A 16,850-nucleotide genomic window follows, 5' to 3' on the forward strand; every position below is an offset into this window, starting at 1 on the left:
TGACTTGTTGGAAAGGTGGCATCATATGACGGTCCCACTTTGAAAGTCACTGAGCTCTTCAGTAAGGCCATTATATTGCCAATGTTTGTCAATGGAAATTGCATGGCTGTGTGCTCGATTTTAAAAACCTGTCAGCAACGTGTGTGGCTGAAATATTCAAATCCACTTATGCACATATGCACTCTTCTGTAAGTTGCTCTGGATAAGAGCGTCTGCAAAATTACTGAAATGAAAATTAAATGCAAACTTACCCAAGACCAGCGTCTTGGATAAACTTCACCCTACAGTAACATTGTGACAGTACCTGTGTTGGAGACAGAGTTCTCCTGCTTGCATTTCCCTTTGGTGACTGAGACATCATCGATGGCAATGTCCCCTTCATAGCCCGATCCCCGAATAGCCTCAAACATCACCTGAACAGGGAAAAAGAAATAAACTTTTATTTCCATAGAAAATAAACTTCCACTTGCTACTCAGGAGACGTACTTGAATGCTTCGGTTTGTGAATAGCACCAAAGTGTTGTTACAAATTGCTTCCAAGAATATGGAGACCTACAAGTGATTTATCACACTCAGAATACCGAATATGTTTTACATTTCAACACTTCCCAAAAGACTTTCCTCACTTTCCTCCTTTATGCAATACTCCCAGTCGATATTCACATCATAAGAAGGAATTCCCCTAGATTACGCCACCAATGGCCCTCATTGAAAAATAGCCAACTTCTTTGTTGATTTTTTATTATACAGAAATAAAAAAACTGTGCTGAAAAGCTGCTAATTTGTACAATGTGCATCTAACCAGGTAAAAAAATCCCCATCTCTAGTTTGCAATGCTCCCACATAGGGAAATAGAGCCTGCGAGGAGAGCCCTGTGACTTCAGGCTATTTGGCGTGAGAGTGTGAAATTGCGGTACCCGGTATCCGAGTACACATAGCTATGTGTGTGGTAAGACACTTAACTTGTTTAGTATAGTCTGTTTGTAATTCCAGTCTGTAGTACTGGAATTAGTAATGAAGAATTGTAAAAGAGTGACAGAGTTTCTCTAAGGCCATGTTATGAGGCCATTTGAAAAAAGGGAGGGGAAAGAACAAACGTCCTAAAATAAAATTAGGCCAGATATTGTGGCTGAAGCAACAAGCAGTTGCTCATATCTCCTGGCCACCTGTTCGGAAACGTTTACGTTCGGCTCACCGTTTTTACCCAGAAGACCTTGCTTTGGATTGACAGCTTAATTACTGTGGAAAGCTGCGTCCCCAAACCCCATCCCACCGAGCTAATCAAAGATGGAGTGTTATCCATTTGGTGAAAAAAAGGAAAAAACCACAACAACAAGGAGCACACTTTCATCCGTAATGGCATTCAACTCAGACTGGAGGCTAATTCATTTGTAATCTTCCGCAATCATTCGCCATGGATATACAGTATCCATTTTTTGTTTTCTCGTTTCAATTAAGAAAGTGCTTGTTGTTTATGTTCAAGTGCAACAAATTCTGTTATTATTTTCTACCAGGCAGTTTCCACATGGCATTTTCATATCATGATAGAACAGTTGCTGTCCTTGTAAACCATGTTACATGATGAAAGTAAATTTTTTTGTGTGAGAGCGGAAAGTTGTGTGTGTGTGCGCTCATTCATGTTAGTGTATAGCCTCTTGACCCGTGGTTGACCAGGGACTCATTGATTACCCACTCAGCTCTCTGACCACTCTCTCTCTCTCCTTCTCCCAACCTCTCTCTCTCTCCCTCTCTCCCTCCTTCTCCCAACCTCTCTCTCGCTCTCTCACTCTCTCGCTCTCTCTCTAATTCAATTCAAGGGGCTTTATTGGCATGGGAAACGTGATAACATTGCCAAAGCAAGTGAGGTATATACAAAAATATACAAAAGTTTCAAAACAATAAATACATTACAAATGTCATATTATGTATATATACAGTGTTGTAACAATGTACAAATGGTTAAAGTACACAAGGGAAAATAAATATGGGTTGTATTTACAATGGTGTTTGTTCTTCACTGGTGGCCCTTTTCTTGTGGCAACAGGTCACAAATCTTGCTGTTGTGATGGCACACTGGAATTTCACCCAGTAGATATGGGAGTTTATCAAAATTGGGTTTGTTTTCGAATTCTTTGTGGATCTGTGTAATCTGAGGGAAATATGTGTCTCTAATATGGTCATACATTGGGCAGGAGGTTAGGAAGTGCAGCTCAGTTTCCACCTCATTTTGTGGGCAGTGAGCACATAGCCTGTCTTCTCTTGAGAGCAAGGTCTGCCTATGGCGGCCTTTCTCAATAGCAACGCTATGCTCACTGAGTCTGTACATAGTCAAAGCTTTCCTTATGTTTGGGTCAGTCACAGTGGACAGGTATTCTGCCACTGTGTACTCTCTGTTTAGGACTAAACAGCATTCTAGTTTGCTCCGTTTTTTTGTTTATTCTTTCCAATGTGTCAAGTAATTATCTTTTTGTTTTCTATTGATTTGCTTGGGTCTAATTGTGCTTCTGTCCTGGGGCTCTGTGGGGTGTGTTTGTGAACAGAGCCCCAGGACCAGCTTGCTTAGGGGACTCTTCTCCAGGTTCATCTCTCTGTAGGTGATGGCTTTGTTATGGAAGGTTTGGGAATCGCTTCCTTTTAGGTGGTTGTAGAATTTAACGGGTCTTTTCTGGATTTTGATAATTCGTGGGTATCGGCCTGAAGCGAGAGAGGAGGAAGATGGGAGACGGAGAGGGAGAGAGAGTGGTCAGAGAGCTGAGTAGGTAATCGAAGCTCTCTATTACTGAAAGAGAAAGAAAGAGAGAGAGCTTCTCCAATTACACACAAAGGGAAGGAGCCAAACAGGCGGACGGTGCATCTCTCTCTGCTATTCTCTAATTTAATCCTTGAATACACTCCTTTGGACGAAGGACTCCTTTGAATAAATAAAGAAAGCCTGGAGAGGAGGCTTTGACAGGGATGGAGGGAGTGGAGGGGTGGAGGAGTGAGTGATAGATTTGGCCAGTCTTCTCATTTGTGAGGAAGGTTGATTTGATTTGCTTGCTAGGGGGAACACGGGGGAACAAGGTATGAGGGGTGGCTAGGCTAATTGGCAAAAGGGCCGTGGCGGACGGGCACTGTCAGGCGTAAGAGCCTGGTCACGATGTTCGATTATACTCAACAATATTAGATTCGCACTGTTATATATGCAGACACACACCGAAGGTGCGCACACACAAACACACACCTCCTAAATGTATTCTGTATTCTTGTGTGCATGTGTGTTTGTGTCTGTAGCAGGCCAGCTCTTGCTATTAGTTATTATTTTTATTTATGTATTCACTTCCATGGCTCTTTCTTGTAAATCTCCTTGTCTAAAAGGCAGAGGCCAGCGTTTGCCGAAAGTGCAAGCCTGATTTATTGTAGGGCAGAAGAGCCTCACCTGGGGCTCCTCTGAATACACAGACACACACACACACACACACACACACACATGCACGAACACACTCAAATACACATGCACTATGGCCACGAGAGAGAGAGTGAGGGGTAGAAAGGAGAAGATTGAAGGGAGACATGAGTAAAAGAGAAAGGGAAAGAGAAAGAGAGAGAGAGAGAGAAAGGGGTGTGGGAAGAGAGATAGAAAGAAAGCTGCCAAACCCTCATGAATTACTCAGTTAAAAAGCTGGATGTGTGTGTGTGTGTGTTAGTCGTTATTGATGTGTGTGGTTAGTCTTTGTAAAGTTTGGGGTGTGTGTGAGATTTTGCAAGCTGTGTGTATGTGTGCGTGTGTGTAAGTGTCTTAATTACTATGCTCTCCTCATTTTGTATTTACCTGCTGGAGGTGATACATTTGTAGCAATAGAACATGTTAAACCTCAAGGGAGTAAGGAAGAAAGGAAGTGAGGAAGGAAGGAAGGAAAGATGCATTTTAAAAGTATTTCAATGTGGCCCACTTTCTGTTTTACAACACCCATTAACAATGAGCTAATTACAAAATCGCTGCCATCCACTCACTTCAAACAATCCCCATTCTCTCCTACTCTCGTCCTGCCTCCCCCTGAGGGATCCGTCCCTATAATTCCCATAGTGCCTCTCTCACATCGCCGTGCCAACCTGTTCCTGGCCGTACCACTTCCTTTGACAGGAAGTACAGTGGGCGGCGTGAACGTGGTGTTTTGCCTCCACTTGTAACCTTTAATGTGGTGCATTGATCTGTGGCCCTGCACAGAATATGCCAGGGGGGGAAACAGCCTGTAGGGAGCCCCGCTTTGAAGTGCTGTGTGTGTGTGTGTGTGTGTGTGTGTGTGTGTGTGTGTGTGTGTGTGTGTGTGTGTGTGTGTGTGTGTGTGTGTGTGTGTGTGTGTGTGTGTGTGTGTGTGTAAGAACGAAAGAGACAGAGAGGAGGGAGGGGGGCTAGTAAGAGAGAAAGGGAAGCAAGAGAGAGAGGGCGTAAACATGCAGAAGAGAAAGCGAGTGAGAAAGCGAGAGGCAATAGAGAGCAAGCAAGAGAGAGTGAAATGAAGACAGAGAAAGTAAGAGAGTAAGAGAGACAGAAAGAGGAAGAGGAGGGAGAGAACATACGCTACCCAGGACAGCGCAGTGCAGCATGGGAGAAATGTGGGTTGCCCTGTTTTCCAATAAACCCAGAGGCACATCATTGGGCTGCAGTAAGGAAGGAACAAAGATGGCCTCTGGGTAATCGTCGTCTCAACCGGCCAAGATGTTTCCACAACTTTTCTCTTTGCATCTTCCTTCTTAAAATGTTTTTTATTTTTGATTGCGGTCGTTTTAAGACATTTTTTTCTGCTTGCAAGTTGCTTTGGGGAGTAACTTGTATTTTTAGCAATAGTATTTTTGGTGAATCCTCGCTAACATCACGGCTGTTGTAGACTTTTTATTGAATGTATAGTGACAAGCAGGTTGCGATTTAACACAACATCAAAAGATGTGCCGGAGGTGAATTGATCAGCCTAGTGTGATGCCAATTGTTCTTTATTTCTGTGCATAAGTAGGCAACCATAGCCATGACAGAGATGAGCAGTAGTTGACGACAGTACATGCCAGCTAGGTCATAATCTCTTTCCAGCAGTAATGACCAGTAGGCTTACAGTCATTTAATCTTGAGTTTGGGTTGGCAGTACAGTATGCTTCACTTTTCAACAAAACAGGTGTATTCTGTTTCCATTGGTCATCCTTGAGATGTTTCTAAAACTTTACTGGAGTCCACCTGAGGGAAGGGTACCAAAACATTTCTGCATCATTGAAGGTCCCCAAGAACACAGTGGCTTCCATCACTCTTAAATGGAAGTAGTTTGGAACCACCAACACTCTCCCTAGAGTTTGCCGCCCGGCCAAACTGAGCAATCGGGGGAGAAGCGCCTTGGTCAGGGAGGTGACCAAGAACACCATGGTCACTCTGACAGAGTGCCAGCGTTCCTCTGTGGAGATAGGAGAACCTTCCAGAAGAATGACCATCGCTGCAGCACTCCACCAATCAGGCCTTTATGGTAGAGTGGCCAGACGGAAGCCACTCCTCAGTAAAAGGCACATGACAGCCCGCTTGGAGTATTCCAAAAGGCACGTAAAGGACACTGACCATGAGAAACAAGATTCTCTGGTCTGATTGAACTCTTTGGCCTGAATGCCAATTGTCAAATCTGGAGGAAACCTGGTACCATCCCTACGGTGAAGCACGGTGGTGGCAGCATCATGCTGTGGGGATGGTTCACAGCGGCAGGGATACTCATCTGGATTGAGGGAAAGATGAACGGAGCAAAGAGTACTGAGAGATCCTTGATGAAAACCTGCTCCAGCACGCTAAGGACCTTAGACTGGGGTTAAGGTTCACCTTCCAACAGGACCACAACCATAAGCACACAGCCAAGACAATGCAGGAGTGGCTTTGGGACAAGTCTCTGAATGTCAGTCAGAGGCCGGACTTGAGCCCGATCGAACATCTCTGGAGAGACCTGAAAATATCTATGCAGCGACGCTCCCCATCCAACCTGACATAGCTTGAGAGGGCCTGCTGAGAAGAATGGGAGAAACTCCCCAAATACAGGGGAGCTTCTAGCGTCATACTTAAGAACACTCTAGGCAGTTTTTTTTTTATTTTATACATTTGCACACATTTCTAAAAACCTGTTTTTGCTTTGTCATTATGGGGTATTGTGTAAAAAAAGAGTTTAATCAATTTTAGAATAAGACTATAACCTAACGAAATATGGAAAACTAAAGGGGTCTGAATACTTTCCAAATGCACTGTAGAAGCAATCTCTCTCTCTTTATTATACAGGACAACTATTGACCAACTCTATTAAATACTTTTATGTCTTGAATCATTATTTCCATGCCATGAAACAGCTTCCAATTTTACATAACGTAATTAGCATAACGTTATTAGTCTGATACTACATAATTCATAATTGGTGTCATGAATAAAGATGGCTGCCAACGTTTATCTAATCTTCCTGTATGGCACTGCCAGTCTCAGCGGGTGAGCTGTCAGTACGAGATTGTCGAGTCTTTGATTGGGTTATCCATGCTAATCAACAAAGAATGTTGCTATATTGTATTTATGAAAATACTAACGACACAACGTGTCAGACTGAAATGAGGCTGGAAGGATTTATTAACCCTTATTTTACAAGATATACTCATTCTCCAACCTTCTCCCGACTTGCACCACTTGCATGGTGAAAATTCCCTCCAACCAATGCTTTACTCTAATCCTGTGCTTTTAAATCCATGGCGGGGATTGTGCAAGTGCACACTTCTGGAAAAGGATAGTGCATCAGGGAAAAGTCATTTTATTCTACAGCAACAACCTGGGGAAGAGTTGCAATGGAGAGGAGGAAAGGGAAACACAGGTACTGTAGAAAATCCTGACGAAAAAAAGCTCTTTGTATGTGTCCGAAACACATGAATGAAAGTGTCAGACTTGGTCTAACGTTGAAGAACAAAACAATGCTTGCACAAAGTCTTTCTACCGTAACTCATTTATGAGGAAAAAGTGGAATTTGTGTGCCAGACCCTACTGCAACTCATTGACTTCTCTCTCCTGCTCAAACTCTTTCTCTCTCAGATTAACTCCTCCACTATCTGTGAAGGTTTATTTATACTATCTGTTTCCATTAGATCGAATCCGAGATACATGTAGTCTCTTCAGACAAAGACATACACTTTGCTTCCTAACAACTTGCGGTGCCACCTCCGCTCCACTCAATACCGGCTGATACTGTAATATGTGAGGCTAGCCTCAAAGTGGAAATAATTGCATTTTTTCTTACATCTAGCATTGAGGAAACAAACCCTTAAAGGGGCAATTCAGGATTCAAAAAACAACAACGCGGTCATCTACCATCCTTTTTTTGGTAAACAGCTGAGGGATAGGGCTATAGAAATGCAACCACTCTCAAATTCATAGACAGAGCTATGAATGCAAGGACAGACCATCCATAAGATAACACTTGTAGTTTTACCCATATTTTGAATCTATACAGTGTTCGATTATGATTACGTTGTTTACAGTAAATCAAGCTTATAATGTTGGGTTCTGATGGGTAGCATTTCAAATCAAATGAAATTGTATTTTTCACATGCGCCGAATACAACAACCTTACCTTACTTACAAGCCCGTAACCAACAATGCAGTTCAAGAAATAGAGTTAATAAAATATTGACTAAATAAACTCAAATAAATAAAAAAATAAAATAAAAAAGTAACACAAGATATGTACATAACAATAACGAGGATATATACCGAGTCAATGTGTGGGCGTACAGGTTAATTGAGGTAATTTGTGAAGCGACTATACATAGATAATAAACAGCGAGTAGCAGCAGTGTAAAAACAAAATGGGGACGTTCAATGTAAATAGTCTGGGTTGCCATTTGATTAGTTTAGTCGTTCAGCATGCCTACATCTGCTCCTGCCACGCCCTCTACTTCTCATCCTGTGTCTCCCTAACCTGCCACCACACCCCCAGTGCTCTCTCCCTCTCTCTCTGTGGGTGTATGTGATTGTGTGAGTTGAGACAGGTGTGCTGGAGGCAGAGCAGATAGCCACCAGCTGTAACCTGTTCCATAATCAAGACCCCTACGAATACTCAGACCTGCCACTTCCATGCTGCCAGTCCGTAGCCTCTGCACAGTCAGTCTGCGTTTCAAGCCACCTGTTCCAGCATAGATCTTGTTATCCTGTGCATGTTCCTCCTTAGCTTGACGCTGCGCTTCTCTCCTCTCTACAGTTCCGTCTGCCTTGACTGGTTCCTGTCTCCAGTCCCTCGTCTCGTCAGTCCTGCTTCCCTGCCCTGGACCCCCACTTTACTGCTTCCTTGGATTCCGCTCCAGACCTGCTTACCCTGCCCCTACTCCCCCTGCCTCAATTCCTGGATCCCAGCTACCCGTCCAAGCTTCTCCTGGCCTGCACCCTCCCCCCACACACTTTTCAATAAATATCTTATTTACCATGTCCCGGTCTCATTGTCTGAGTCTGCACTTGTGTTCACCTGTTCCACCACACATAACACAGCAGTCTTATGGCTTGGGGGTAGAAGCTGTTAAGGAGCCTTTAGGTCTAGACTTGACACTCCGGAACCGCTTGCAGTGCGGTAGCAGAGAAAACAGTCTATGACTTGATGACTGGTGACTGGAGTCTTTGACCATTTTTTGGGCCTTCCTCTGACACCGCCTAGTAAATAGGTCCTGGATGACAGGAAGCTTGGCCCAAGTGATGTGCAGGGTTGCACGCACTGTAGCACCTTATAGTCGGAAGCCAAGCATTAGCCATACCAGGCGGAAGCGTCGTCGTTCAGCCACTACTCGGTGAAACATAAGATATTACAGTTTTTAATGTCCCATTGGTTGGAACTTTTTGAGACAGTTGAACTAAGCTCATTAGGAATTTAAGTTATATCCTTCAAGTATCAATGGCTATATATTCTATTTTACAATAAATTAAGTGCAAAAATGAATGTCGCAATCACAGTTTGCCCCATTAACTTAGTAAATGTCCACTTAATATACGCTGCAGTCGAGGATCGAAGGAGACAGATATAGCCAAATAAAAACAGAGCCCAAACAGTAAAAAACAAAACCGACTTGGGTAAATTCCCACTGTCGGAATGAGCCCTTCTCAGTCATTATCATTGATTGGTGAGAAAACAGGTGTCTGACAGAGCAGAAAAGAAAGAAAGTACAAGGGAGGGAGGAAAGGGAGGTGTTTTGCCTCAGCTCCATTGCTGGCAACCTAGAGTACGGGACGTCTGTCTGATACAAGCGAGAAAGTGGAAGAGAGAGAGACTATTACAAAGCCTTCGTATAAGCATCCCTCCACTTGCCAGTGCTCAGATCAGGTCTGTTTTGTTTAAAATCTCTATTTGTAATGTTACGGAATGAAGAGTGCATTCAAAGTATTCACATCCCTTAACTTTTTCCACACTTGTATTACAGCCTGAATTTAAAATGGATTGATTTCAGTTTTTTGGGTCACTGGCCTACACACAATACCTCATAATGCCAAAGCGGAATTGTTTTAATGAATTTTTACAAATTAATAAAAAAAAATGTAAAGCTGAAATGTGTTAAGTCAACAAGTATTCAACCCGTTAGTTGTCAAATCACATTTTATTGGTCACATACACATGGTTAACAGATGTTAATGCGAGTGTAGCGAAATGCTTGTGCTTCTAGTTCCAAATATGCAGTAATATCTAACAATTAATATAACAATTCCCCAACAACTACCTAATGCACACAAATCTAACAAGTAATCTAACAATTCCCCAACAACTACCTAATACACACAACTCTAAATTGGTGAATAAGAAAATGTACATATAAGTATATGGATGAGCAATTTCCGAGCGGCATAAGCAAGGTGCAGTAGATTGTATAAAATACAGTATATACAGTACATGTGATATGAGAAATGTAAGATATGAAACATTATTAAAGTGTCATTATTTAAAGTGACATTGTTTAAATTAACTAGTGATCCATTTATTAAAGTGTCCAGTGATTGGGTCTCAATGTAGGCAGCAGCCTCTCTGAGTCAGTGATTGCTGTTTAGTCGTCTGATGGCCTTGAGATAGAAGCTGTTTTTCAATCTCTCGGTCCCAGCTTTGATGCACCTGTACTGACCTTGCCTTCTGGATGATAACAGTGTGAACAGGCAGTGGCTCGGGTGGTTGTTGTCCTTGATGATCTTTTTGGCCTTCCTGTGACATCGGGTGCTGTATGTGTCATGGAGGGCAGGTAGTTTGCCCGCGGTGAAGCGTTGTGCAGACCGCACCACCCTCTGGAGAGCCTTGTGGTTGAGGGCGGTGCAGTTGCTGTACCAGGCTGTGATATAGCCCGACAGGATGCTCTCGATTGTGCATCTGCAAAAGTTTGTGAAGGTTTTGGGTGGCAAGCCAAATTTCTTCAGCCTTCTGAGGTAGAGGAGGCACTGTTGTGCCTTCTTCACCACACTGTGTGGGTGAACCATTTCAGTTTGTCTGTGATGTGTATGCCCAGGAACTTATAACTTTCCACCTTCTCCACTTCTGTCCCTTTGATGTGCTCCCTCTGCTGTTTCCTGAAGTCCACGATCATCTCTTTTTTGGTAGATGTTGACTGAGAGGTTGTTTTCCTGACACCACACTCCGAGTGCCCTCACCTCCTCCCTGTAGGCTATCTCGTCGTTGTTGGTGATCAAGCCAAGTCAATGTTGTGTCGTCTGCAAACTTGATGATTGAGGTGGAGGCGTGCATGGCCACGCAGTCATGGTGAACAGGGAGTACAGGAGAGGGCTGAGGACACACCCTTGTGGTGCCCCAGTGTTGAGGGTCAGCGAAGTGGAAATGTTGTTTCCTACCTTCACCACCTGGTGGTGGCCTGTCAGAAAGTCCAGGACCCAATTGCACAGGGCAGGGTTGAGACCCAGGGCCTCCAGCTTAATGATGAGCTTGGAGGGTACTATGGTGTTGAATGCTGAGCTGTAGTCAATGAACAGCATTCTTACATAGGTATTCCTTTTGTCCAGATGGGATAGGGCAGTGTGCTGTGTTATGGTGATTGCGTCATCTGTGGACCTGTTGGGGCGGTATGCAAACTGAAGTGGGTCTACGGTGGCTGGCGAGGTGGCTGTGATATGATCATTGACCGTATATGTCCGTAAACACACCAGCCAGCTGTTCTGCACATGCTCTGAGGACGCGGCTAGGGATGCCGTCTGGCCAGCAGCCTTGAGAGGGTTAACAAGTTTAAATGTTTTACTCACATCAGCCACGGAGAAGTAGCAGGTTGGGACGCAGTCTTTGTTAGCAGGCAAAGAAGGTGTTTAGTTTGTCTGGAAGCGTGACGTCAGGGTCCGTGACGTGGCTGTTGTTGTTTGTGTAGTCTGTGATTTCCTGTAGGAAAGGTTCTCTCTGAACTTTGCTCTGTTCAACTTTGCCTCGATCCTTACTAGTCTCCCAGTCCCTGCAACTGAAAAACATCCCCACCGTGATGCTGCCACCACCATGCTTCACTGTAAGGATGGTTCCAGGTTTCATCCAGACTTGACGCTTGGCATTCAGGCCAAAGAATTCAATCTTGGTTTCATCAGACCAGAGAATCTTGTCTCTCATGGCCTGAGAGTCTTTAGGCGCCTTTTGGCAAACTCCAAGTGGGCTGTCATGTGTCTTTTACTGAGGAGTGGTTTCCGTCTGGCCACTCTACCATAAAGGCCTGATTGGTGGAGTACTGCAGAGATGGTTGTCATTCTGGAAGATTCATGTCCACAGAGGAACTCTAGAGCTCTGTCAGAGTGACCATCGGGTTCTTGGTCACCTACCTGACCAAGGCCCTTCTCCCCCGATTACTCCGTTTGGCCGGGCAGCCAGCTCTAGGAACAGTCTTGGTGGTTCTAAACTTCTTCCATTTAAGAATGCTTGTGGCCACTGGTTTCTTGGGGACCTTCAATGCTGCAGAAATTTGTTGGTACCCTTCCCCAAATCTGTGCCTCGACACAATCCTGTCTCGGAGCTCTACAAACAATTCCTTTGACCTCATGGCTTGGTTTGTGCTTTGACATGCACTGTCAACTGTGGGACCTTATATAGACAGGTGTGTGCCTTTCTAAATCATGTCCAATCAATTAAATTTACCACAGGTGGTCTGCAATCAAGTTGTAGAAACAACTCTGTTTCTATTGATAATCAATGGAAACAGGATGCACCTGAGCTCAATTTTGAGTCTCTGAATACTTTTGCAAGCAAGTTTATAAGTATATATACACACACACACATTTTCAAACATTTCTTAAACCTTTTGCTTTTTTGTTACGGGGTATTGTGTGTAGATTGCTGAGGAAAATGTTTTCTTAATACATTTTAGAATAAGGCTGAAATGTGGAAAAAGTCAAGGGTTCTGAATACTTATCTTATCAAGATATAAGTGTTTTATTTTTCAGAATTTTTTTACATGTTTTCTTCTTCTTTGACATTAGCAAGTATTTTGTGTAGATCGTTGACCCCAAGAACATTTCATTACATTAAATCCATTTTAATCCTGCTGTGTAAAACAACAACATTTGGACAAAGTTAAGGGGTGTGAATACTTGTGTGAAGGCACTGTAGGCCCACTTTAGCAGCAGAGGAGCTCTTTGGTCTTGGTCATAGTGGAGTTTGGAGTGTGACTGTTTGAGGTTGTGGACAGGTGTCTTTTATACTGATTACAAGTTCAAACAGGTGCCATTAATACAGGTAATGAGTGGAGGACAGAGGAGCCTCTTAAAGAAGAAGTTACAGGTCTGTGAGAGCCAGAAGTCTTGCTTGTTTGTAGGTGACCAAATACTTATTTTCCACCATAATTTGCAAATAAATTCATTAAATATCCTACAATGTGATTTTCTGGATTTTTTTTCCCTCATCTTGTCTGTCATAGTTGAAGTGTACATATGATGAAAATTACAGGCCTCTCTCATCTTTTTAAGTGGGAGAACTTGCACAATTGGTGGCTGACTAAATACTTTTTTGCCCCACTGTATATACTGTACTCGATACCATCTACTGCATCTTGCCTATGCGTTCTGTACCATCCCTCATGCATATATTTTTACGTACATATTCTTCATTCCTTTACACTCGTGTATAAGGTAGTTGTTGAGAAATTGTTAGGTTAGATTACTCGTTGGTTATTACTGCATGGTCGGAACTAGAAGCACAAGCATTTCGCTACACTCGCATTAACATCTGCTAACCTTGTGTAATACAATTTGATTTGATTTACCGTATGTCTCATACGATCCAATGCTTGTAAATCCTTGAAGGAAAGTAAACGAGTGATCACTTCAATGAGATGGGGGAGAATTGTAATTTGGCTTAAGTCTGGACTCAATGTCCCTTGCCCTCCCTACTGCCCAAACACAAGGATAGTGGCAGTTTGGTGTGGAGGCACTGAAGTATAATATAAGTGATATTGTGTTTGTGATAGCGGAAACATCAATTATTATTGAAAAGTCACATTCATGTAAATGTCTACCTAGTTAATGTAAACGTCTTACTAATAAACAACTTTTGATTCAGTCCCACTATTGCACATCTACACCAAAGAGGAAGCACAACTAACATCAACGAACCTAATGTTATATGATTGTGGCCGATAGTAAGGCGGGGAGACGCTCAAGTATGTACTAGTGATTGAGATACAGCGATCAGAAAACAAGAACACACAAAAACAAAATCCCTGATTTGCTATGTAGCCAACACCTCTACTCTCTCACATCCACCCTATTCGCCAACCCACCCCCTTTCCGACACCCCTCCTCTCCTCTGTCAAAAACAAATGGTGTAGGAGTAGGGAGGGGGATGAATATTAATCTTTAAACAAGTTTTGAAAGAAGGAAGCAGTGCTTTATTAATGACTTATACTTCTATTCATTATCGGCCAAGACAGTGTCGGGCCCAATTTGCAGTTTAAACCCACACTTGAAACCCATATGAAACAGTTGGAAGAAGAAAGAACACTGTGTCCCAAATGGCACCCTCTTCCCTATGTAGTCCAGTACTTATGACTAGGACCCATAGGGCTCTGGTCAAAATTTGTGCACTATAAAGGGAAGAGGGTGCCATTTGGGACGCAGTACTTTTCTTCCCCCACAAACGCTAAAGACACTAAAGGTGCCCCTGTAATAAACAAATTTGTCTGTGTGAAGTCGAGTCCTTGAAGTGTGGTGTTGTGTGAGGTAGGTGACGTGGGAAAATATAAACATAAAAGCAACATGTAAAGTGTTGGTCTCATGTTTCATGAACTGAAATGACAGATCCCAGAAATGTTTCATACACAAAAAGCTTATTTCTTTCAGATTTTGTGCACAAATGAGTTTACATCCCTGTTAGTGAGCATTTCTCATTTGCCAAGATAATCCATTCACCTGACAGGTGTGGCATATCAATAAGCTTATAAAACAGCATGATCATTACACAGGTGCACCTTGTGCTGATGACAATAAAAGGCCACTCTAAAATGTGCAATCTTTCACAAAACACAATTCCAATTTGGCAGTATGTCCAACCGGCCTCACATACGTAGACCAAGTGTAACCATGTCAGCCCAGGACCTCCGCATCCGGCTTCTTCACCTACATGATCATCTGAGACCAGCCACCTGGACAGCTGATGAAACTGTGGGTTTGCACAACTGAAGAATATCTGCACAAGCTGTCAGAAACCATCTCAGGGAAGCTCATCTGTGTGCTTGTCTTCCTCACTAAGGTCTTGACCTGACTGCAGTTCAGCATCGTAACCGACATCAGTGGGCAAATACTCACCTTCGATGGCCACTGGCATGCTAGGAAAGTATGCTCTTCAATGATGAATCCTGGTTTCAACTGTACTGGGCAGATGTCAGACAGGTAGGCGAGTGGGCGAGTGGTTTGCTAATGTCAACGTTGTCAGAGTGCCCCGTGGTGGCGGTGGGATTATTGTATGGCCAGGTATAAACTATAGACAATAAACACGATTGCCTTTTTTCAAAGACAATTTGAATGCACAGAGATACTGTGATGAGATTGTCATGCTATTCATCCCCCTGCCATCACCTCATGATGGCAGGGGGATGAAAGTGTGTGTGAGTTAGTTAGTTAGTGAGTGTGTGTGTGTGGGGGGGGGGCGTCATTATGCATTTGTGTGCATGCTATGTTATGTGTGTGTGGGCACACACACTTTCACCTCATGTTTCATCATGAATATGCACAACCCCATATCTGTACACAGTTCCTGGAAGCTGAATATTTCATAGGTCTTCCATGGCATACTCACCAGACATTAAAAATGTTTGGGATGCTCTGGATCAATGTGTACGACAGCCAGTTCCAGTTCCTGCCAATATCTAGCAACTTCCTACAGCAACTAAAGAGGAGTGGGACAACAATGCTGCACAGGCCACAATCAACAGCCTCATCCACCCTACGTGAAGGCGATGTATTGCATGGGTCAAATAGTGGTCACACCAGATACTGACTAGTTTTCTGATCCACGCCCTACCTTTTTTAAAAGGTATTTGTGACAAACAGATGAAAATCTGTATTCCCGGTCATGTGAAATCCATAGATTAGGGCTTAATGAATTAATTTCAATTGACTGACTTCCTCATATTGTGGTATCCCGGGAGGTCTACCCCGGAGGTTGGTGATAGAGGCGAAGTACGTTTGGCAACGTTGGCTCCCTCTGCTGGGAGTACCAGGTAATTAGGGGGGAGTGCCAACCAGCAGTGCAAACCACATAAATGGAGCACCGTGGCACACCGCAGGAGAGAAAAAAAAGAAAGGCAGGGAGTGAGCCGAGAGAGGGGGATGAAGCTCCAGGAAGGGTGGCCCAAACTCAAGTGGGCCAGCCTTTTGGCAGCCTACCTCTAAGGGAAGGCCCAGAAGGCCTATTTGGACTTGAATGCCAACCAGGCAGTGAATTATGAGGGACTCAAATGCAAGATCCTGAGCTGTTATGGATTCAGCCTTGCACATCTGGTCCATGACTGGGCCTTTAATTCTAGCAACTCTCCCTGTGCTCAGATGAGCGACCTGGTGCATCTTACCAAGGGCTGGCTACTGACCGATGTACCGTCCCACCCGATAATCGATAAGGATTTCCTGGATAGGTACCGTCGAGCCCTCCCCTACGAGATGAAGAAGGCAGTGAGAATACAGAACCCCCAAAGCCTGTAGGATTTGCTGACTGTGGTGGAAACCTACCAGAACACCCAGGACATGCTGAAAGGGGCCCGGGCGGAGAGAGCGGACGCGGGGTGGGGGATGGAAAGCATAGAGAGAGGCTAGGAGCTGATGGGGGCCTGGACGAAACCAGCTGAGGCCGTGGAGCGGGAGTTAGACTCGAACTGACGACTGTCCCCTGCTAGACCCAGATCAGAGGCGCTGCTGTGAGTACGACAATCCGGGACACCAGCTCAGGGGTCACCTCCTGTTGGGTACACACCAAGACGGCCCCTCCGATGGTTCCAGTACGAATCGATGGAATTGACACCAGTGCTCTGCTGTAGCATGGTGATCTCGGCCCAACCACAGTGGCTCACATGAGAGTGGAAAGACGAACTGGGGGACACGGAGATAATGGTTTCCTGTGTACACAGGGACATGAAGAGGTACCCAACCATGCCAGTGCAGATAACCACCCTGAGGGGGTGTGCCAGAAGCGCATGGGGCAGTTTCTAATGTGCCCATGCTCATTCTCCTTGATAGAGATGGCACTCTCTTCCAGGCACTATGGAGGAGGGACCTGGGGAGGTGCGCGTGTGAGATAGGAAGAAGGATGCGAAAGGTATCACACTGGAGTTCTTCCATTTATCTAGCTGGGTGGTTATCCGGTCGGAAATCCTGACAGCTTTTACCATCC

The 16,850-nt window shown here is 44.1% G+C and overlaps 1 protein-coding gene across 1 annotated transcript in view; it reads right to left on the bottom strand.

The window, feature by feature from the left end:
- The window catches only part of LOC110506257 (MAM domain-containing glycosylphosphatidylinositol anchor protein 1), a 381,559-nt gene that overhangs the window by 15,068 nt on the left and 349,641 nt on the right, over nucleotides 1–16,850 (bottom strand). The window contains exon 18 of the mRNA XM_021585690.2: nucleotides 305–413. Coding sequence (XP_021441365.1) covers nucleotides 305–413 — 109 coding nt within the window. The remainder of the gene's footprint in view (nucleotides 1–304; nucleotides 414–16,850) is intronic.

This window comes from Oncorhynchus mykiss, chromosome 26 (assembly GCF_013265735.2).
Source record: "Oncorhynchus mykiss isolate Arlee chromosome 26, USDA_OmykA_1.1, whole genome shotgun sequence".
In the NCBI taxonomy this organism is placed as follows: Eukaryota; Metazoa; Chordata; class Actinopteri; order Salmoniformes; family Salmonidae; genus Oncorhynchus; species Oncorhynchus mykiss.